This window comes from Petromyzon marinus, chromosome 71 (genome assembly GCF_048934315.1).
Source record: "Petromyzon marinus isolate PM22_M1 ecotype Great Lakes invasive population chromosome 71, UKy_Petmar_22M1.pri1.0, whole genome shotgun sequence".
NCBI lineage: Eukaryota > Metazoa > Chordata > Hyperoartia > Petromyzontiformes > Petromyzontidae > Petromyzon > Petromyzon marinus.
In genome coordinates, this window is record NC_133737.1 from 5,551,790 (window position 1) to 5,573,836 (window position 22,047).

At 49.4% G+C, this 22,047-nt stretch overlaps 1 protein-coding gene across 1 annotated transcript in view; it reads right to left on the minus strand.

Moving 5' to 3' along the window:
• Positions 1 to 1,631: 1,631 nt before the first annotated feature.
• Positions 1,632 to 22,047, minus strand: part of LOC116938303 (serum albumin SDS-1-like) — a 54,684-nt gene continuing 34,268 nt past the window's right edge. The window contains exons 11-15 of the mRNA XM_076055364.1: positions 11,365 to 11,462; positions 6,709 to 6,850; positions 5,468 to 5,709; positions 4,069 to 4,172; positions 1,632 to 1,761 (exon numbers count right to left, since the gene is read on the minus strand). Of these exons, the coding sequence (XP_075911479.1) occupies positions 4,124 to 4,172; positions 5,468 to 5,709; positions 6,709 to 6,850; positions 11,365 to 11,462 (531 nt within the window). The 3' untranslated portion in view covers positions 1,632 to 1,761; positions 4,069 to 4,123. The remainder of the gene's footprint in view (positions 1,762 to 4,068; positions 4,173 to 5,467; positions 5,710 to 6,708; positions 6,851 to 11,364; positions 11,463 to 22,047) is intronic.

The window sequence follows — 22,047 nt, forward strand, 5'->3', positions numbered from 1 at the left end:
CACTCACCCACTCACTCACCCACTCACCCACTCACCTCACCCACCCACCCACCCACTCACTGACCCACCACCCACCCACTCACTCACCCACTCACCCACTCACCCACCCACTCACCCACCCACTCACTCACCCACCCACCAACTAACTCACCCACCCACCCACTCACCCACTCACCCACCCACTCACCCACTCACTCACCCACTCACTCACCCACTCACTCACCCACTCACCCATTCACTCACCCACCCACCCACCCACTCACTCACCACTCAATCTGAAATCATTCACCACTCACCCACTCACTCACCCACCCACTCACCCACTCACCCACCCACCCACTCACTCACCACTCAATCTGAAATCATTCACCACTCACTCACTCACTCACCCACCCACTCACCCACTCACCCACCCACTCACCCACCCACTCACTCACCCACTCACCCACCCACCCACCCACTCACCCACTCACCCACTCACTCACCCACCCACTCACCCACTCACCCACCCACTCACTCACCCACTCACCCACCCACTCACCCACTCACCCACTCACTCACTCACCCACCCACCCACTCACCCACCCACCCACCCACTCACCCCACTCACCCACCCACTCACTCACTCACCTACCCACCCACCCACTCACTCACTCACCTTCCCACCCACTCACTCACTCACCCACCCACCCACTCACTCACCCACTCACTCACCCACTCACTCACCCACTCACCCATCCACTCACCCACTCACTCACCCACTCACTCACCCACTCACCCACCCACTCACTCACTCACCTTCCCACCCACTCACTCACTCACCCACCCACCCACTCACTCACTCACCCACTCACTCACTCAATCACCCACTCACTCACCTACCCACTCACTCACCCACCCACTCACCCACTCACTCACCCACCCACTCACTCACCCACTCACTCACTCACCCACCCACCCACTCACCCACCCACTCACTCACCACTCAATCTGAAATCATTCACCACTCACTCACTCACTCACCCACCCACTCACCCACCCACTCACCCACCCACTCACTCACCCACTCACCCACCCACTCACCCACTCACCCACTCACTCACTCACCCACCCACTCACCCACTCACCCACCCACTCACTCACCCACCCACCCACCCACTCACCCACTCACCCACTCACTCACCCACCCACCCAATCACCCACCCACCCACCCACTCACCCACTCACCCACCCACTCACTCACTCACCTACCCACCCACCCACTCACTCACTCACCTTCCCACCCACTCACCCACTCACCCACCCACCCACTCACTCACCCACTCACTCACCCACTCACTCACCCACTCACCCACCCACTCACCCACTCACTCACCCACCCACTCACTCACTCACTCACCCACTCACTCACTCAATCACCCACTCACTCACCTACCCACTCACTCACCCACCCACTCACCCACCCACTCACCCACCCACTCACCCACTCACCCACTCACCCACTCACTCACTCACTCACCCACTCACCCACTCACTCACTCACCCACCCACCCACTCACCCACTCACTGACTCACTCACTCACCCACTCACTCACTCACTCACCCACCCACTCACCCACTCACTCACCACTCAATCTGAAATCATTCACCACCATCTACTCACCTGTCAGCGAGTGTTTCCACTCCGAGGCGGTCCACGTTCTGGCAAACTTTCCTGTTAGCACGACGTACCAGGAGGACTTCCGCCTTCAGGTCGTACATCTGGACAATAAAAAGACTCAAATCAGTCAGTCAGTCAGTCACTCAGTCAGTCAGTCAGTGAGTCAGTCAGTCAGTGAGTCAGTCAGTCAGTCAGTCAGTCACTCAGTCAGTCACTCAGTCAGTCAGTCAGTCAGTCACTCAGTCATTCAGTCAGTCAGTCAGTCAGTCAGTCAGTTAGTCACTCAGCCACTCACTCAGTCACTCACTCAGTCACTCAGTCAGTCAGTCAGTCACTAAGTCAGTCAGTCAGTTACTCAGTCAGTCACTCAGTCAGTCAGTCAGTCACTCAGTCACTCAGTCAGTCAGTGAGTCAGTCAGTCAGTCAGTCAGTTAGTCACTCAGCCACTCACTCAGTCACTCACTCAGTCACTCAGTCAGTCAGTCAGTCACTAAGTCAGTCAGTCAGTTACTCAGTCAGTCACTCAGTCAGTCAGTCAGTCACTCAGTCACTCAGTCAGTCAGTCAGTCACTCAGTCAGTCACTCAGTCAGTCAGTCAGTCACTCAGTCAGTCAGTCACTCAGTCAGTCACTCAGTCACTCACTCAGTCACTCACTCAGTCACTCACTCACTCACTCAGCCACTCACTCAGTCACTCAGTCAGTCACTCAGTGAGTCACTCAGTCAGTCACTCAGTCACTCACTCACTCAGTCAATCAGTCACTCAGTCAGCCACTCAGTCAGTCACTCACTCAGTCAGTCAGTCAGTCACTCACTCAGTCACTCAGTCAGTCAGTCAGTCAGTCAGTCACTCAGTCACTCACTCAGTCAGTCAGTCAGTCAGTCAGTCACTCAGTCACTCACTCACTCAGTCAGTCAGTCACTCAGTCAGTTACTCACTCAGTCACTCAGTCAGTCACTCAGTCACTCAGTCACTCACTCACTCAGTCAGTCACTCAGTCACTCACTCAGTCACTCAGTCAGTCACTCAGTCAGTCACTCACTCACTCACTCACTCAGTCAATCAGTCACTCAGTCAGCCACTCAGTCAGTCACTCAGTCACTCACTCAGTCACTCACTCAGTCACTCACTCAGTCAGTCAGTCACTCAGTCAGTCACTCAGTCACTCAGTCAGTCACTCAGTCACTCAGTCACTCAGTCACTCAGTCAGTCACTCAGTCACTCAGTCAGTCACTCAGTCAGTCACTCAGTCACTCAGTGAGTCACTCAGTCACTCAGTGAGTCACTCAGTCAGTCAGTCACTCAGTCACTCAGTCAGTCACTCAGTCACTCAGTCACTCACACAGTCACTCAGTCAGTCACTCACTCAGTCACTCAGTCAGTCACTCAGTCACTCAGTCACTCAGCACTCACTCAGTCACTCAGTCACTCACTCAGTCACTCACTCAGTCACTCAGTCAGTCACTCAGTCACTCAGTCACTCACACAGTCACTCAGTCAGTCACTCAGTCAGTCACTCAGTCAGTCACTCAGTCACTCACTCAGTCACTCACTCAGTCACTCAGGTACTCACTCAGTCAGTCACTCAGTCAGTCACTCAGTCAGTCACTCAGTCACTCACTCAGTCAATCACTCAGTCACTCACTCAGCCACTCAGTCACTCACTCAGTCACTCAGCCACTCACTCAGCCACTCACTCAGCCACTCAGTCACTCACTCACCCACTCACCCACCCACTCACTCACCCACTCACCCACCCACTCACTCACCCACTCACCCACCCACTCACTCACCCACTCACTCACTCACTCACCCACCCACTAACCCACCCACCCACTCACTCACCCACCCACTAACCCACCCACCCACTAACCCACCCACCCACTCACTCACCCACTCACCCACTCACTAACCAACCCACCCACTCACTCACTCACCCACTCACTCACTCACCCACTCACTCACCCACCCACTAACCCACCCACCCACTCACTCACCCACCCACTAACCCACCCACCCACTAACCAACCCACCCCCTCACTCACTCACTCACCCACCCACTCACCACTCACCCACCCACCCACTCACCCACCCACCCACTAACCCGCCCACTCACCCACTAACCCACCCACTAACCCACCCACTAGCCCACCCACCCACTAACCCACCCACTCAGCCACCTACCCACTAACCCGCTCCCTCATCCACTCACTCACCCACTCATCCACTCACTCACCCACCCACTAACCCACCCACTCACTCACTCACCCACCCACCCACCAACCCACCCACCCACCCACTCACCCCACCCCCACCCACCCACTAACCCACCCACTAACCCACCCACTAACCCACCCACTAACCCACCCACCCACTAACCCACCCACTAACCCACCCACTAACTCACCGCATCACAACACTTGTGAACCGTGTTAATGTGCTCAGTCACCAACTGCTCAGCCTCAAAAGGTCCTAGCATGGGGGTGGTGTTGGACGATCTCGTGGAGCACCCTGAAGTCAACAATAACAATAACAACAACAACAACAACATCATCAACAAATCAACAACAACATCATCAACAACATCAACACAACATCAACAACAACATCAACAACAACAATAACAATAACAACAACAACAACAACAACAACAACATCAACAACAACATCATCAACAACATCAACAACAACATCAACAACAACATCAACAACATCAACAACAACATCAACAACATCAACAACATCTACAACACCATCAACCCCACCACCACCACCATCACCACCACCATCACCACCACCATCACCACCACCACCATCACCACCATCACCATCACCACCACCACCACCATCACCATCACCACCACCATCACCACCACCATCACCACCACCATCTCCACCACCACCACCACCATCATCACCACCACCACCACCACCACCACAACCATCACCACCACCATCACCACCATCACCACCACCACCACCATCACCACCATCACCACCATTACCACCACCACCACCATCACCACCACCATCACCATCACCACCATCACCACCACCACCATCACCACCACCACCATCACCACCACCATCACCACCATCACCACCACCACCACCATCACCACCATCACCACCACCATCACCACCACCACCACCATCACCACCATCACCACCATCACCACCACCATCACCATCACCACCACCACCATCACCACCATCACCACCACCACCACCACCATCACCACCACCACCACCATCACCACCACCACCATCACCACCACCACCACCATCACCACCACCACCACCACCATCACCACCACCACCATCACCACCATCACCACCACCATCACCACCACCACCACCATCACCACCATCACCACCACCACCATCACCATCACCACCACCACCACCACCACCATCACCACCACCACCATCACCACCACCACCACCACCATCACCACCACCATCACCACCACCACCATCACCACCACCACCACCATCACCACCATCACCACCACCACCATCACCATCACCACCACCACCACCACCACCATCACCACCACCACCATCACCACCACCACCATCACCACCATCACCACCACCACCATCACCACCACCATCACCACCACCATCACCACCACCACCATCATCATCATCACCACCACCACCACCATCACCACCACCACCACCACCACCACCATCACCACCACCACCACCACCACCATCACCACCACCACCACCATCACCACCACCACCATCACCACCATCACCACCACCACCACCATCACCACCACCACCACCACCATCACCTGCGGCTGTATCCGAAGCCCTCCGTGTTGTGAACCTCACAAACGGCCTTTGAGCAAACTTCCAAGTCACCTCCTCCACCTCCTCCACCTCCTCCAGCCGAGCGCGAATGGAGCAACGATTGCATGCAGCGGAATCGAGCGTTGCCCCCTCGCACACAGCAATCGACGATGGCGGGGATGGCGTGGGGCTCATCGGCGCTCGAGGGATGATTCGAGCAGATCTCGTCCACCAGTTCAGATAACTACGCGGGGAGTGGGTGGGTGAGTGGGTTGGTGAGTGGGTGAGTGGGTGAGTGAGTGGGTGAGTGGGTGAGTGAGTGGGTGAGTGAGTGGGTGAGTGAGTGGGTGGGTGAGTGAGTGGGTGGGTGAGTGGGTGGGTGGGTGGGTGAGTGGGTTGGTGAGTGGGTGAGTGGGTGGGTGAGTGAGTGAGTGAGTGGGTGAGTGGGTGAGTGAGTGGGTGGGTGAGTGAGTGGGTGAGTGAGTGAGTGAGTGGGTGGGTGAGTGAGTGGGTGGGTGAGTGGGTGAGTGAGTGGGTGGGTGAGTGGGTGGGTGAGTGAGTGGGTGGGTGGGTGGGTGAGTGAGTGGGTGAATGGGTGGGTGAGTGGGTGAGTGAGTGGGTGAGTGGGTGGGTGAGTAAGTGGGTGGGTGAGTGGGTGGGTGGGTGGGTGAGTGGGTGGGTGAGTAAGTGGGTGGGTGAGTGGGTGGGTGAGTGAGTGAGTGAGTGGGTGGGTGAGTGGGTGAGTGAGTGGGTGAGTGGGTGAGTGAATGAGTGAGTGGGTGGATGGGTGAGTGAGTGAGTGGGTGGGTGGGTAAGTGAGTGGGTGAGTGAGTGAGTGAGTGGGTGAGTGAGTGAGTGGGTGAGTGGGTGAGTGAGTGTGTGAGTGGGTGGGTGAGTGAGTGAGTGGGTGAGTGGGTGAGTGGGTGAGTGGGTGAGCGAGTGAGTGGGTGAGTGAGTGGGTGGGTGAGTGGGTGAGTGAGTGGGTGGGTGAGTGGGTGGGTGAGTGAGTGAGTGAGTGGGTGAGTGGGTGAGTGGGTGGGTGAGTGAGTGGGGTGAGTGAGTGGGTGGGTGAGTGGGTGGGTGAGTGAGTGGCTGAGTGAGTGAGTGAGTGGGTGAGTGGCTGAGTGAGTGAGTGAGATATTTTCTGTTTTAAAAAAAATCATCATCATCATCAACATCATCATCAACATCATCAACCTCCTCCTCCACCTCCTCCACCTCCAACACCTCTCCACCTCGTCACCTCGTGCATCAAGCACTCCGCCTGATCTCCTCGCATGCCACCGGAGCAACATCTCTTCGTGATAGCCGCTGATTTTGCAGCGACGTTGTCGACCTGGCTGAAATTCGCCTGGGGCATCTTGAGGGTGAACATCATTATGAGCCTGGGGTAGGAGAGGCAACGTCATCATCATCATCATCATCAGTAGTATCATCATCATCATCATCAGTAGTATCATCATCATCATCAGTAGTAGTATCATCATCAGTAGTATCATCATCAGTAGTAGTATCATCATCATCAGTAGTAGTATCATCATCATCAGTAGTATCATTATCAGTAGTAGTATCATCATCATCAGTAGTAGTATCATCATCTTCATCATCAGTAATATCATCATCATCAGTAGTAGTATCATCATCATCATCAGTAGTAGTATCATCATCATCATCAGTAGCAGTATCATCATCATCATCATCAGTAGTAGTATGATCATCAGTAGTATCATCATCATCATCAGTAGTAGTATCATCTTCATCATCAGTAGTAGTATGATCATCAGTAGTATCATCATCATCAGTAGTAGTATCATCATCATCATCAGTAGTAGTATCATCATCATCAGTAGTATCATCATCATCAGTAGTAGTATCATCATCATCAGTAGTATCATCATCATCAGTAGTATCATCATCATCAGTAGTATCATCATCATCAGTAGTATCATCATCAGTAGTAGTATCATCATGATGATACTACTACTGATGTAGTAGTATCATCATGATGATCGGCATCAGTAGTAGAAGTATCATCATCAGTAGTATCATCATCATCAGTAGTAGTATCATCATCATCAGTAGTAGTATCGTCATCATCAGTAGTAGTATCATCATCAGTAGTAGTATCATCATCATCAGTAGTATCATCATCATCAGTAGTATCATCATCATCAGTAGTAGTATCATCATGATGATACTAGAACTGATGTAGTAGTATCATCATGATGATCAGCATCAGTAGTAGAAGTATCATCATCAGTAGTATCATCATCATCATCAGTAGTAGTATCATCATCATCAGTAGTAGTATCATCTTCATCATCAGTAGTAGTATCATCATCATCATCAGTAGTAGTATCATCAGTATCATCATCATCCATAGTAGTATCATCATCATCATCAGTAGTAGTATCATCATGATGATCAGCATCAGTAGTAGAAGTATCATCATCAGTAGTATCATCATTAGTAGTAGCAGTAGTGAATGACTGAGTGACTGAGTGACTGAGTGAGTGGGTAAGTGACTGAGTGAGTGACTGACTGACTGACTGAGTGAGTAAGTGACTGAGTGAGTGAGTGAGTGACTGACTGACTGAGTGACTGACTGAGTGACTGACTGACTAACTGAGTGACTGTCTGACTGACTGAGTTACTGACTGAGTGACTGCCTGAGTGACTGAATGATTGACTTACTGACTGACTGAGTGACTGAGTGACTGAGTGAGTGAGTGAGTGGGTGACTGACTGACTGAGTGACTGACTGAGTGAATGACTGAGTGAGTAATTGAGTGGCTGACTGAGTGGCTGAGTGAGTGAGTGACTGAGTGAGTGACTGAGTGATTGACTAACTGAGTGAGTGACTGAGTGAGTGACTGAGTGAGTGGCTGAGTGAGTGGCTGAGTGAGTGACTGAGTGACTGAGTGGCTGAGTGGCTGAGTGACTGACTGAGTGACTGACTGAGTGACTGAGTGAGTGACTGAGTGAGTGACTGAGTGACTGACTGACTGAGTGACTGACTGAGTGACTGAGTGACTTCGTGAGTGACTGAGTGACTGAGTGACTGAGTGACTGACTGAGTGACTGACTGAGTGACTGACTGACTGACTGAGTGACTGAGTGACTGACTGAGTGACTGACTGAGTGACTGACTGAGTGACTGAGTGACTGACTGAGTGACTGACTGAGTGAGTGAGTGAGTGAATGAGTGAGCTAGTGACTGAGTGACTGACTGAGTGACTGACTGAGTAACTGACTGAGTGACTGAGTGACTGACTGAGTGACTGACTGAGTGAGTGAGTGAGTGAATGAGTGAGCTAGTGACTGAGTGACTGACTGAGTGACTGACTGAGTGACTGACTGACTGACTAAGTGACTGACTGACTGAGTGACTGACTGAGTGACTGACTGACTGAGTGACTGACTGACTGACTGAGTGACTGAGTGACTGACTGACTGAGTGAGTGACTGAGTGACTGACTGAGTGACTAACTGACTGACTGAGTGACTGAGTGACTGAGTGACTGACTGAGTGACTGACTGACTGACTGACTGAGTGACTGAGTGACTGAGTGACTGACTGACTGAGTGACTGACTGAGTGACTGACTGAGTGACTAACTGACTGACTGACTGAGTGACTGAGTGAGTGAGTGACTGAGTGTCTGAATGACTGACTGAGTGACTGACTGACTGACTGTGTGACTGAGTGAGTGACTGAGTGAGTGGCTGAGTGAGTGGCTGAGTGAGTGACTGAGTGACTGAGTGGCTGAGTGGCTGAGTGACTGACTGAGTGACTGAGTGATTGACTAACTGAGTGAGTGACTGAGTGAGTGACTGAGTGAGTGGCTGAGTGAGTGGCTGAGTGAGTGACTGAGTGACTGAGTGGCTGAGTGGCTGAGTGACTGACTGAGTGACTGACTGAGTGACTGAGTGAGTGACTGAGTGAGTGACTGAGTGACTGACTGACTGAGTGACTGACTGAGTGACTGAGTGACTTCGTGAGTGACTGAGTGAGTGACTGACTGACTGACTGAGTGACTGAGTGACTGACTGAGTGACTGACTGAGTGACTGACTGAGTGACTGACTGAGTGAGTGAGTGAGTGAATGAGTGAGCTAGTGACTGAGTGACTGACTGAGTGACTGACTGAGTGACTGACTGAGTGACTGACTGAGTGACTGAGTGACTGACTGAGTGACTGACTGAGTGAGTGAGTGAGTGAATGAGTGAGCTAGTGACTGAGTGACTGACTGAGTGACTGACTGAGTGACTGACTGAGTGATTGACTAAGTGACTGACTGACTGAGTGACTGACTGAGTGACTGACTGACTGAGTGACTGACTGACTGACTGAGTGACTGAGTGACTGAGTGACTGACTGAGTGACTGAGTGACTGACTGAGTGACTGAGTGAGTGACTGAGTGAGTGACTGAGTGACTGACTGACTGAGTGACTGACTGAGTGACTGAGTGACTTCGTGAGTGACTGAGTGACTGAGTGACTGACTGAGTGACTGAGTGAGTGACTGACTGAGTGACTGACTGAGTGACTGTCTGAGTGACTGAGTGACTGACTCAGTGACTGACTGAGTGACTGACTGAGTGACTGAGTGACTGACTGAGTGACTGAGTGAGTGAGTGAATGAGTGAGCTAGTGACTGAGTGACTGACTGAGTGACTTACTGAGTGACTGACTTAGTGACTGACTGAGTGACTGACTGAGTGACTGACTGACTGACTGAGTGACTGAGTGACTGAGTGACTGAGTGACTGACTGAGTGACTGAGTGACTGACTGAGTGAGTGACTGAGTGAGTGACTGAGTGACTGACTGACTGAGTGACTGACTGAGTGACTGAGTGACTTCGTGAGTGACTGAGTGACTGAGTGACTGACTGAGTGACTGAGTGAGTGACTGACTGAGTGACTGACTGAGTGACTGTCTGAGTGACTGAGTGACTGACTGAGTGACTGACTGAGTGACTGACTGAGTGACTGAGTGACTGACTGAGTGACTGAGTGAGTGAGTGAATGAGTGAGCTATTGACTGAGTGACTGACTGAGTGACTTACTGAGTGACTGACTTAGTGACTGACTGAGTGACTGACTGAGTGACTGAGTGACTGACTGAGTGACTGACTGAGTGACTAACTGAGTGACTGAATGACTGAGTGACTGACTGAGTGACTGACTGACTGACTGAGTGACTGACTGAGTGACTGACTGACTGACTGAGTGACTGACTGACTGAGTGACTGACTGACTGACTGAGTGACTGAGTGACTGACTGAGTGAGTGACTGAGTGACTGACTGAGTGACTGACTGAGTGACTGACTGAGTGACTAACTGACTGACTGACTGAGTGACTGAGTGAGTGAGTGAGTGAGTGACTGAGTGTCTGAGTGACTGACTGAGTGACTGACTGACTGAGTGACTGTTCTGAGTGACTGACTGAGTGACTGACTGAGTGACTGACTGACTGAGTGACTGAGTGAGTAGCTAGCGAGCTGAGTGAGTAAGTGAGTGAGTGAGTGACTGAGTGACTGACTGACTGAGTGACTGACTGAGTGACTGACTGAGTGACTGACTGAGTGACTGACTGACTGAGTGACTGACTGAGTGACTGACTGACTGACTGAGTGACTGACTGAGTGACTGACTGACTGAGTGACTGATTGAGTGACTGACTGAGTGACTGACTGACTAAGTGACTGACTGAGTGACTGACTGAGTGAGTGACTGACTGATTGACTGACTGACTGACTGACTGAGTGACTGACTGAGTGACTGACTGACTGACTGAGTGACTGAGTGACTGAGTGAGTGACTGAGTGACTGAGTGACTGACTGACTGAGTGACTGAGTGACTGACTGACTGAGTGACTGAGTGACTGACTCACTTTCTTTCCAGCTTCTCCTGACCAATGGCGCTGTAAACGTCACACCAGTATGTAACGTTCTTCACTGCCTCAGCTACAAGGTGATTGTAGTCTTCAACCTTGAACAGAAGAAGCATCATCATCATCAGTAGTATCATCATCATCATCAGTAGTATCATCATCATCAGTAATAGTATTATCATCAGTAGTATCATCATCATCAGTAGTATCATCATCATCATCATCAGTAGTATCATCATCATCATTAGTATCATCATCATCAGGAGTATCATCATCAGGAGTTTCATCATCATCAGGAGTATCATCATCAGGAGTATCATCATCAGTAGTATCATCATCATCATCAGTAGTATCATCATCACCAGTAGTAGTAGTATCATCATCAGTAGTAGTATCATCATCATCAGTAGTAGTATCATCATCATCATCAGTAGTAGTATCATCATCATCAGTAGTAGTATCATCATCATCAGTAGTAGAAGTATCATCATCATCATTAGTAGTAGTATCATCATCATTAGTAGTAGTATCATCATCATCATCAGTAGTATCATCATCATCAGAAGTAGTAGTATCATCATCAGTAGTAGTATCATCATCAGTAATATCATCATCATCATCAGTAGTAGTATCATCATCATCATCATCAGGAGTATCATTATCAGGAGTTTCATCATCATCAGTAGTATCATCATCATCATCATCAGGAGTATCATCATCAGGAGTATCATCATCATCATCAGTAGTATCATCATCAGTAGTAGTATCATCATCATCATGAGTAGTATCATCATCATCATCAGTAGTAGTATCATCATCAGTAGTATCATCATCATCAGTAGTAGTATCATCATCATCATCATCAGTAGTATCATCATCATCATCAGTAGTATCATCATCATCAGTAGTATCATCATCAAGAGTATCATCATCACTATCAGTAGTATCATCATCATCATCATCAGGAGTATCATCATCAGGAGTATCATCATCATCATCATCAGTAGTATTATCATCATCATCAGTAGTATCATCATCATCAGGAGTATCATCATCATCATCAGTAGTAGTATCATCATCATCAGTATTATCAGTAGTAGAATCATCATCAGTAGTATCATCAGTAGTAGTATCTTCTTCATCATTAGTAGTATCATCATCAGTAGTATCATCATCAGTAGTAGTATCATCATCATCATCATCAGTAGCAGTATTATCATCATCATCAGTAGTAGTATCATCATTTGTGTAGAGAGTCTATGGGTCTCTGTGTAGTGGTGAGTCTATGGGTCTCTGTGTAATGGTGAGTCTATGGGTCTCTGTGTGGTGGTGAGTCTATGGGTCTCTGTGTGGTGGTGAGTCTATGGGTCTCTGTGTGTTGGTGAGTCTATGGGTGTCTGTGTGGTGGTGAGTCTATGAGTCTCTGTGTAGTGGTGGTGAGTCTACGGGTCTCTGTGTAGTGGTGAGTCTATGGGTCTCTGTGTAGTGGTGAGTCAATGGGTCTCTGTGTGGTGGTGAGTCTATGAGTCTCTGTGTAGTGGTGAGTCTATGGGTCTCTGTGTGGTGGTGAGTCTATGGGTCTCTGTGTAGTGGTGAGTATATGGGTCTCTGTGTGGTGGTGAGTCTATGGGTCTCTGTGTAGGGGTGAGTCTATGGGTCTCTGTATAGTGGTGGTGAGTCTATGGGTCTCTGTGTAGTGGTGAGTCTATGGGTGTCTATGTGGTGAGTCTATGGGTCTCTGTGTAGTGGTGAGTCTATTGGTCTCTGTGTAGTGGTGAGTCTATGGGTCTCTGTGTAGTGGTGAGTCTATGGGTCTCTGTGTGGTGGTGAGTCTATGGGTCTCTGTGTAGGGGTGAGTCTATGGGTCTCTGTGTAGGGGTGAGTCTATGGGTCTCTGTGTAGAGGTGCATCTATGAGTCTCTGTGTAGTGGTAAGTGGTGAGTCTATGGGTCTCTGTGTAGTGGTGGTGAGTCTGTGAGTCTCTGTGTACTGGTGGTGAGTCTGTGAGTCTCTGTGTAGTGGTAAGTGGTGAGTCTATGGGTCTGTGTGTGGTGGTGAGTCTATAGCTCTCTGTGTATTGGTGAGTCTATGGGTCTCTGTGTAGTGGTGAGTCTATGAGTCTCTGTGTAGTGGTGAGTCTATGGGTCTCTGTGTAGTGGTGAGTGGTGAGTCTATGGGTCTCTGTATAGTGGTGAGTCTCTGGGTCTCTGTGTAGTGGTGAGTCTATGAGTCTCTGTGTAGTGGTGGTGAGTCTATGGGTCTCTGTGTAGTGGTGAGTCTATGGGTCTCTGTGTAGTGGTGAGTCTATGGGTCTCTGTGTAGTGGTGAGTGGTGAGTCTATGAGGCTCTGTGTAGTGGTGGTGTGTCTATGGGTCTCTGTGTGAGTCTATGGGTCTCTGTGTAGTGTTGGTGAGTCTATGGGTCTATGTGTAGTGGTGAGTCTATGGGTCTCTGTGTAGTGGTGAGTCTATGGGTCTCTGTGTGAGTCTATAGGTCTTTGTGTAGTGGTGGTGAGTCTATGGGTCTCTGTGTAGTGGTGAGTCTATAGGTCTCTGTGTAGTGGTGAGTCTATGAGTCTCTGTGTAGTAGTGGTGAGTCTATGGGTCTCTGAGTGAGTCTATTAGTCTCTGTGTAGTAGTGGTGAGTCTATGGGTCTCTGTGTGAGTCTATGAGTCTCTGTGTAGTAGTGGTGAGTCTATGGGTCTCTGTGTGAGTCTATGAGTCTCTGTGTTGTAGTGGTGAGTCTATAGCTCTCTGTGTGAGTCTATGGGTCTCTGTGTAGTAGTGGTGAGTCTATGTGTCTCTGTGTAGTAGTGGTGAGTCTATGAGTCTCTGTGTAGTAGTGGTGAGTCTATGGGTCTCTGTGTGAGTCTATGAGTCTCTGTGTAGTAGTGGTGAGTCTATGGGTCTCTGTGTGAGTCTATGAGTCTCTGTGTTGTAGTGGTGAGTCTATAGCTCTCTGTGTGAGTCTATGGGTCTCTGTGTAGTAGTGGTGAGTCTATGGGTCTCTTTGTGAGTCTATGAGTCTCTGTGTTGTAGTGGTGAGTCTATAGCTCTCTGTGTGAGTCTATGGGTCTCTGTGTAGTAGTGGTGAGTCTATGAGTCTCTGTGTAGAAGTGGTGAGTCTATGGCTCTCTGTGTGAGTCTATGAGTCTCTGTGTAGTAGTGGTGAGTCTATAGCTCTCTGTGTGAGTCTATGGGTCTCTGTGTAGTGTTGGTGAGTCTATGAGTCTATGGCTCTCTGTGTAGTGTCGAGTCTATGGGTCTCTGTGTAGGGGTGAGTGGTGAGTCTATGGGTCACTGTGTAGTAGTGAGTCTATGGGTCTCTGTGTAGTGGTGAGTCTATGAGTCTATGGGTCTCTGTGTAGTGGTGAGTCTATGGGTCTCTGTGTGGTGGTGGTGGTGATTCTATGGGTCTCTGTGTGGTGAGTCTATGGGTCTCTGTGTAGTGGTGAGTCTATGGGTCTCTGTGTAGTGGTGAGTCTAGGGGTCTCTGTGTAGGGGTGAGTGGTGATTCTATGGGTCTCTGTGTAGTGGTGAGTCTATGGGTCTCTGTGTAGTGGTGAGTCTATGGGTCTCTGTGTAGTGGTGAGTCTATGGGTCTCTGTGTAGTAGTGGTGAGTCTATGTGTCTCTTGTGTAGTAGTGGTGAGTCTATGGGTCTCTGAGTGAGTCTATGAGTCTCTGTGTAGTAGTGGTGAGTCTATGGGTCTCTGTGTGAGTCTATGGGTCTTTGTGTAGTGTTGGTGGGTCTATGGGTCTCTGTGTAGTGTTGGTGAGTCTATGAGTCTATGGGTCTCTGTGTAGTGTTGGTGAGTCTATGGGTATCTGTGTGAGTCTATGAGTCTCTGTGTAGTAGTGGTGAGTCTATGTGTCTCTGTGTAGTGGTGAGTCTATGGGTCTCTGTGTAGTAGGTGAGTCTATGGGTCTCTGTGTAGTGTTGGTGAGTCTATGGGTCTCTGTGTAGTGGTGAGTCTATGGGTCTCTGTGTGGTGGTGAGTCTATGGGTCTCTGTGTAGTGTTGGTGAGTCTATGAGTCTATGAGTCTCTGTGTAGTGGTGAGTCTATGAGTCTATGGGTCTCTGTGTAGTGTTGGTGAGTCTATGGGTCTCTGTGTAGTGTTGGTGAGTCTATGGGTATCTGTGTGAGTCTATGAGTCTCTGTGTAGTAGTGGTGAGTCTATGTGTCTCTGTGTAGTGGTGAGTCTATGGGTCTCTGTGTAGTAGGTGAGTCTATGGGTCTCTGTGTAGTGGTGGTGAGTCTATGGGTCTCTGTGTAGTGGTGAGTCTATGGGTCTCTGTGTAGTGGTGAGTCTATGGGTCTCTGTGTAGTGGTGAGTCTATGGGTCTCTGTGTAGTAGTGAGTCTATTGGTCTCTGTGTAGGAGTGAGTCTATGGGTTTCTGTGTAGTGGTGAGTCTATGGGTCTCTGTGTAGTGGTGAGTCTATGGGTCTCTGTGTAGTGGTGAGTCTATGGGTCTCTGTGTAGTAGGTGAGTCTATGGGTCTCTGTGTAGTGGTGGTGAGTCTATGGGTCTCTGTGTAGTGGTGAGTCTATGGCTCTCTGTGTATTGGTGAGTCTATGAGTCTCTGTGTAGTAGTGGTGAGTCTATGGGTCTCTGTGTGAGTCTATGAGTCTCTGTGTAGTAGTGGTGAGTCTATGGGTCTCTGTGTGAGTCTATGAGTCTCTGTGTTGTAGTGGTGAGTCTATAGCTCTCTGTGTGAGTCTATGGGTCTCTGTGTAGTAGTGGTGAGTCTATGTGTCTCTGTGTAGTAGTGGTGAGTCTATGAGTCTCTGTGTAGTAGTGGTGAGTCTATGGGTCTCTGTGTGAGTCTATGAGTCTCTGTGTAGTAGTGGTGAGTCTATGGGTCTCTGTGTGAGTCTATGAGTCTCTGTGTTGTAGTGGTGAGTCTATAGCTCTCTGTGTGAGTCTATGGGTCTCTGTGTAGTAGTGGTGAGTCTATGTGTCTCTGTGTAGTAGTGGTGAGTCTATGAGTCTCTGTGTAGTAGTGGTGAGTCTATGGCTCTCTGTGTGAGTCTATGAGTCTCTGTGTAGTAGTGGTGAGTCTATAGCTCTCTGTGTGAGTCTATGGGTCTCTCTGTAGTGTTGGTGAGTCTATGAGTCTATGGCTCTCTGTGTAGTGTCGAGTCTATGGGTCTCTGTGTAGGGGTGAGTGGTGAGTCTATGGGTCACTGTGTAGTAGTGAGTCTATGGGTCTCTGAGTGTAGTGGTGAGTCTTTGGGTCTCTGTGTAGTGGTGAGTCTATGAGTCTATGGGTCTCTGTGTAGTGGTGAGTCTATGGGTCTCTGTGTAGTGGTGAGTCTATGGGTCTCTGTGTAGTGGTGAGTCTATGGGTCTCTGTGTAGTGGTGGTGAGTCCATGGGTCTCTGTGTAGTGGTGAGTCTATGGGTCTCTGTGTGGTGGTGAGTCTATGGGTCTCTGTGTAGTGTTGGTGAGTCTATGAGTCTATGAGTCTCTGTGTAGTGGTGAGTCTATGAGTCTATGGGTCTCTGTGTAGTGTTGGTGAGTCTATGGGTCTATGGGTCTCTGTGTAGTGTTGGTGAGTCTATGGGTATCTGTGTGAGTCTATGAGTCTCTGTGTAGTAGTGGTGAGTCTATGTGTCTCTGTGTAGTGGTGAGTCTATGGGTCTCTGTGTAGTAGGTGAGTCTATGGGTCTCTGTGTAGTGGTGGTGAGTCTATGGGTCTCTGTGTAGTGGTGAGTCTATGGGTCTCTGTGTAGTGGTGAGTCTATGGGTCTCTGTGTAGTGGTGAGTCTATGGGTCTCTGTGTAGTGGTGAGTCTATTGGTCTCTGTGTAGGAGTGAGTCTATGGGTCTCTGTGTAGTGGTGAGTCTATGGGTCTCTGTGTAGTGGTGAGTCTATGGGTCTCTGTGTAGTGGTGAGTCTATGGGTCTCTGTGTAGTAGGTGAGTCTATGGGTCTCTGTGTAGTGGTGGTGAGTCTATGGGTCTCTGTGTAGTGGTGAGTCTATGGCTCTCTGTGTATTGGTGAGTCTATGGGTCTCTGTGTAGTGGTGAGTATATGGGTCTCTGTGTAGTGGTGAGTCTATGGATCTCTGTGTAGTGGTGAGTCTATGTGTGTCTGTGTAGTGGTGAGTCTATGGGTCTCTGTGTGAGTCTATGGGTCTCTGTGTATTGGTGAGTCTATGGATCTCTGTGTAGTGTTGGTGAGTCTATGTGTCTCTGTGTAGTGGTGAGTCTATGGGTCTCTGTGTGAGTCTATGGGTCTCTGTGTAGTGGTGAGTCTATGGGTCTCTGTGTAGTGGTGAGTCTATGAGTCTATGAGTCTCTGTGTAGTGGTGAGTCTATGGGTCTCTGTGTAGTGGTGAGTCTATGGGTATCTGTGTAGTGGTGAGTCTATGGGTCTCTGTGTAGTGGTGAGTCTATGGGTCTCTGTGTAGTAGTGGTGAGTCTATGGGTCTCTGTGTGAGTCTATGAGTCTCTGTGTAGTAGTGGTGAGTCTATGGGTCTCTGTGTGAGTCTATGAGTCTCTGTGTAGTAGTGGTGAGTCTATGGGTCTCTGTGTAGTGGTGAGTCTATGAGTCTATGAGTCTCTGTGTAGTGGTGAGTCTATGGGTCTCTGTGTAGTGGTGAGTCTATGAGTCTCTGTGTAGTGGTGAGTCTATGGGTCTCTGTGTAGTGGTGGTGAGCCTATGGGTCTCTGTGTAGTGGTGAGTCTATGGGTCTCTGTGTAGTGGTGAGTCTATGGGTCTCTGTGTAGTGGTGACTGGTGAGTCTATGGGTCTCTGTGTAGGGGTGAGTGGTGAGTCTATGGGTCTCTGTGTAGTAGTGGTGAGTCTATGTGTCTCTTGTGTAGTAGTGGTGAGTCTATGGGTCTCTGAGTGAGTCTATGAGTCTCTGTGTAGTAGTGGTGAGTCTATGGGTCTCTGTGTGAGTCTATGGGTCTCTGTGTAGTGTTGGTGAGTCTATGGGTCTCTGTGTAGTGTTGGTGAGTCTATGAGTCTATGGGTCTCTGTGTAGTGTTGGTGAGTCTATGGGTATCTGTGTGAGTCTATGAGTCTCTGTGTAGTAGTGGTGAGTCTATGTGTCTCTGTGTAGTGGTGAGTCTATGGGTCTCTGTGTAGTAGGTGAGTCTATGGGTCTCTGTGTAGTGTTGGTGAGTCTATGGGTCTCTGTGTAGTGGTGAGTCTATGGGTCTCTGTGTGGTGGTGAGTCTATGGGTCTCTGTGTAGTGTTGGTGAGTCTATGAGTCTATGAGTCTCTGTGTAGTGGTGAGTCTATGAGTCTATGGGTCTCTGTGTAGTGTTGGTGAGTCTATGGGTCTATGGGTCTCTGTGTAGTGTTGGTGAGTCTATGGGTATCTGTGTGAGTCTATGAGTCTCTGTGTAGTAGTGGTGAGTCTATGTGTCTCTGTGTAGTGGTGAGTCTATGGGTCTCTGTGTAGTAGGTGAGTCTATGGGTCTCTGTGTAGTGGTGGTGAGTCTATGGGTCTCTGTGTAGTGGTGAGTCTATGGGTCTCTGTGTAGTGGTGAGTCTATGGGTCTCTGTGTAGTGGTGAGTCTATGGGTCTCTGTGTAGTGGTGAGTCTATTGGTCTCTGTGTAGGAGTGAGTCTATGGGTCTCTGTGTAGTGGTGAGTCTATGGGTCTCTGTGTAGTGGTGAGTCTATGGGTCTCTGTGTAGTGGTGAGTCTATGGGTCTCTGTGTAGTAGGTGAGTCTATGGGTCTCTGTGTAGTGGTGGTGAGTCTATGGGTCTCTGTGTAGTGGTGAGTCTATGGCTCTCTGTGTATTGGTGAGTCTATGGGTCTCTGTGTAGTGGTGAGTATATGGGTCTCTGTGTAGTGGTGAGTCTATGGATCTCTGTGTAGTGGTGAGTCTATGTGTGTCTGTGTAGTGGTGAGTCTATGGGTCTCTGTGTGAGTCTATGGGTCTCTGTGTATTGGTGAGTCTATGGATCTCTGTGTAGTGTTGGTGAGTCTATGTGTCTCTGTGTAGTGGTGAGTCTATGGGTCTCTGTGTGAGTCTATGGGTCTCTGTGTAGTGGTGAGTCTATGGGTCTCTGTGTAGTGGTGAGTCTATGAGTCTATGAGTCTCTGTGTAGTGGTGAGTCTATGGGTCTCTGTGTAGTGGTGAGTCTATGGGTATCTGTGTAGTGGTGAGTCTATGGGTCTCTGTGTAGTGGTGAGTCTATGGGTCTCTGTGTAGTAGTGGTGAGTCTATGGGTCTCTGTGTGAGTCTATGAGTCTCTGTGTAGTAGTGGTGAGTCTATGGGTCTCTGTGTGAGTCTATGAGTCTCTGTGTAGTAGTGGTGAGTCTATGGGTCTCTGTGTAGTGGTGAGTCTATGAGTCTATGAGTCTCTGTGTAGTGGTGAGTCTATGGGTCTCTGTGTAGTGGTGAGTCTATGAGTCTCTGTGTAGTGGTGAGTCTATGGGTCTCTGTGTAGTGGTGAGTGGTGAGTCTATGGGTCTCTGTATAGTGGTGAGTCTATGGGTCTCTGTGTAGTGGTGAGTCTCTGGGTCTCTGTGTAGTGGTGAGTCTATGAGTCTCTGTGTAGTGGTGGTGAGTCTATGGGTCTCTGTGTAGTGGTGAGTCTATGGGTCTCTGTGTAGTGGTGAGTCTATGGGTCTCTGTGTAGTGGTGAGTGGTGAGTCTATGAGGCTCTGTGTAGTGGTGGTGTGTCTATGGGTCTCTGTGTGAGTCTATGGGTCTCTGTGTAGTGTTGGTGAGTCTATGGGTCTCTGTGTAGTGGTGAGTCTATGGGTCTCTGTGTAGTGGTGAGTCTATGGGTCTCTGTGTGAGTCTATAGGTCTTTGTGTAGTGGTGGTGAGTCTATGGGTCTCTGTGTAGTGGTGAGTCTATGGGTCTCTGTGTAGTGGTGAGTCTATGAGTCTCTGTGTCGTAGTGGTGAGTCTATGGGTCTCTGAGTGAGTCTATGAGTCTCTGTGTAGTAGTGGTGAGTCTATGGGTCTCTGTGTGAGTCTATGAGTCTCTGTGTAGTAGTGGTGAGTCTATGGGTCTCTGTGTGAGTCTATGAGTCTCTGTGTTGTAGTGGTGAGTCTATAGCTCTCTGTGTGAGTCTATGGGTCTCTGTGTAGTAGTGGTGAGTCTATGTGTCTCTGTGTAGTAGTGGTGAGTCTATGAGTCTCTGTGTAGTAGTGGTGAGTCTATGGGTCTCTGTGTGAGTCTATGAGTCTCTGTGTAGTAGTGGTGAGTCTATGGGTCTCTGTGTGAGTCTATGAGTCTCTGTGTTGTAGTGGTGAGTCTATAGCTCTCTGTGTGAGTCTATGGGTCTCTGTGTAGTAGTGGTGAGTCTATGTGTCTCTGTGTAGTAGTGGTGAGTCTATGAGTCTCTGTGTAGTAGTGGTGAGTCTATAGCTCTCTGTGTGAGTCTATGGGTCTCTCTGTAGTGTTGGTGAGTCTATGAGTCTATGGCTCTCTGTGTAGTGTCGAGTCTATGGGTCTCTGTGTAGGGGTGAGTGGTGAGTCTATGGGTCACTGTGTAGTAGTGAGTCTATGGGTCTCTGAGTGTAGTGGTGAGTCTTTGGGTCTCTGTGTAGTGGTGAGTCTATGAGTCTATGGGTCTCTGTGTAGTGGTGAGTCTATGGGTCTCTGTGTAGTGGTGAGTCTATGGGTCTCTGTGTAGTGGTGAGTCTATGGGTCTCTGTGTAGTGGTGGTGAGTCCATGGGTCTCTGTGTAGTGGTGAGTCTATGGGTCTCTGTGTGGTGGTGAGTCTATGGGTCTCTGTGTAGTGTTGTTGAGTCTATGAGTCTATGAGTCTCTGTGTAGTGGTGAGTCTATGAGTCTATGGGTCTCTGTGTAGTGTTGGTGAGTCTATGGGTCTATGGGTCTCTGTGTAGTGTTGGTGAGTCTATGGGTATCTGTGTGAGTCTATGAGTCTCTGTGTAGTAGTAGTGAGTCTATGTGTCTCTGTGTAGTGGTGAGTCTATGGGTCTCTGTGTAGTAGGTGAGTCTATGGGTCTCTGTGTAGTGGTGGTGAGTCTATGGGTCTCTGTGTAGTGGTGAGTCTATGGGTCTCTGTGTAGTGGTGAGTCTATGGGTCTCTGTGTAGTGGTGAGTCTATGGGTCTCTGTGTAGTGGTGAGTCTATTGGTCTCTGTGTAGGAGTGAGTCTATGGGTCTCTGTGTAGTGGTGAGTCTATGGGTCTCTGTGTAGTGGTGAGTCTATGGGTCTCTGTGTAGTGGTGAGTCTATGGGTCTCTGTGTAGTAGGTGAGTCTATGGGTCTCTGTGTAGTGGTGGTGAGTCTATGGGTCTCTGTGTAGTGGTGAGTCTATGGCTCTCTGTGTATTGGTGAGTCTATGGGTCTCTGTGTAGTGGTGAGTATATGGGTCTCTGTGTAGTGGTGAGTCTATGGATCTCTGTGTAGTGGTGAGTCTATGTGTGTCTGTGTAGTGGTGAGTCTATGGGTCTCTGTGTGAGTCTATGGGTCTCTGTGTATTGGTGAGTCTATGGATCTCTGTGTAGTGTTGGTGAGTCTATGTGTCTCTGTGTAGTGGTGAGTCTATGGGTCTCTGTGTGAGTCTATGGGTCTCTGTGTAGTGGTGAGTCTATGGGTCTCTGTGTAGTGGTGAGTCTATGAGTCTATGAGTCTCTGTGTAGTGGTGAGTCTATGGGTCTCTGTGTAGTGGTGAGTCTATGGGTATCTGTGTAGTGGTGAGTCTATGGGTCTCTGTGTAGTGGTGAG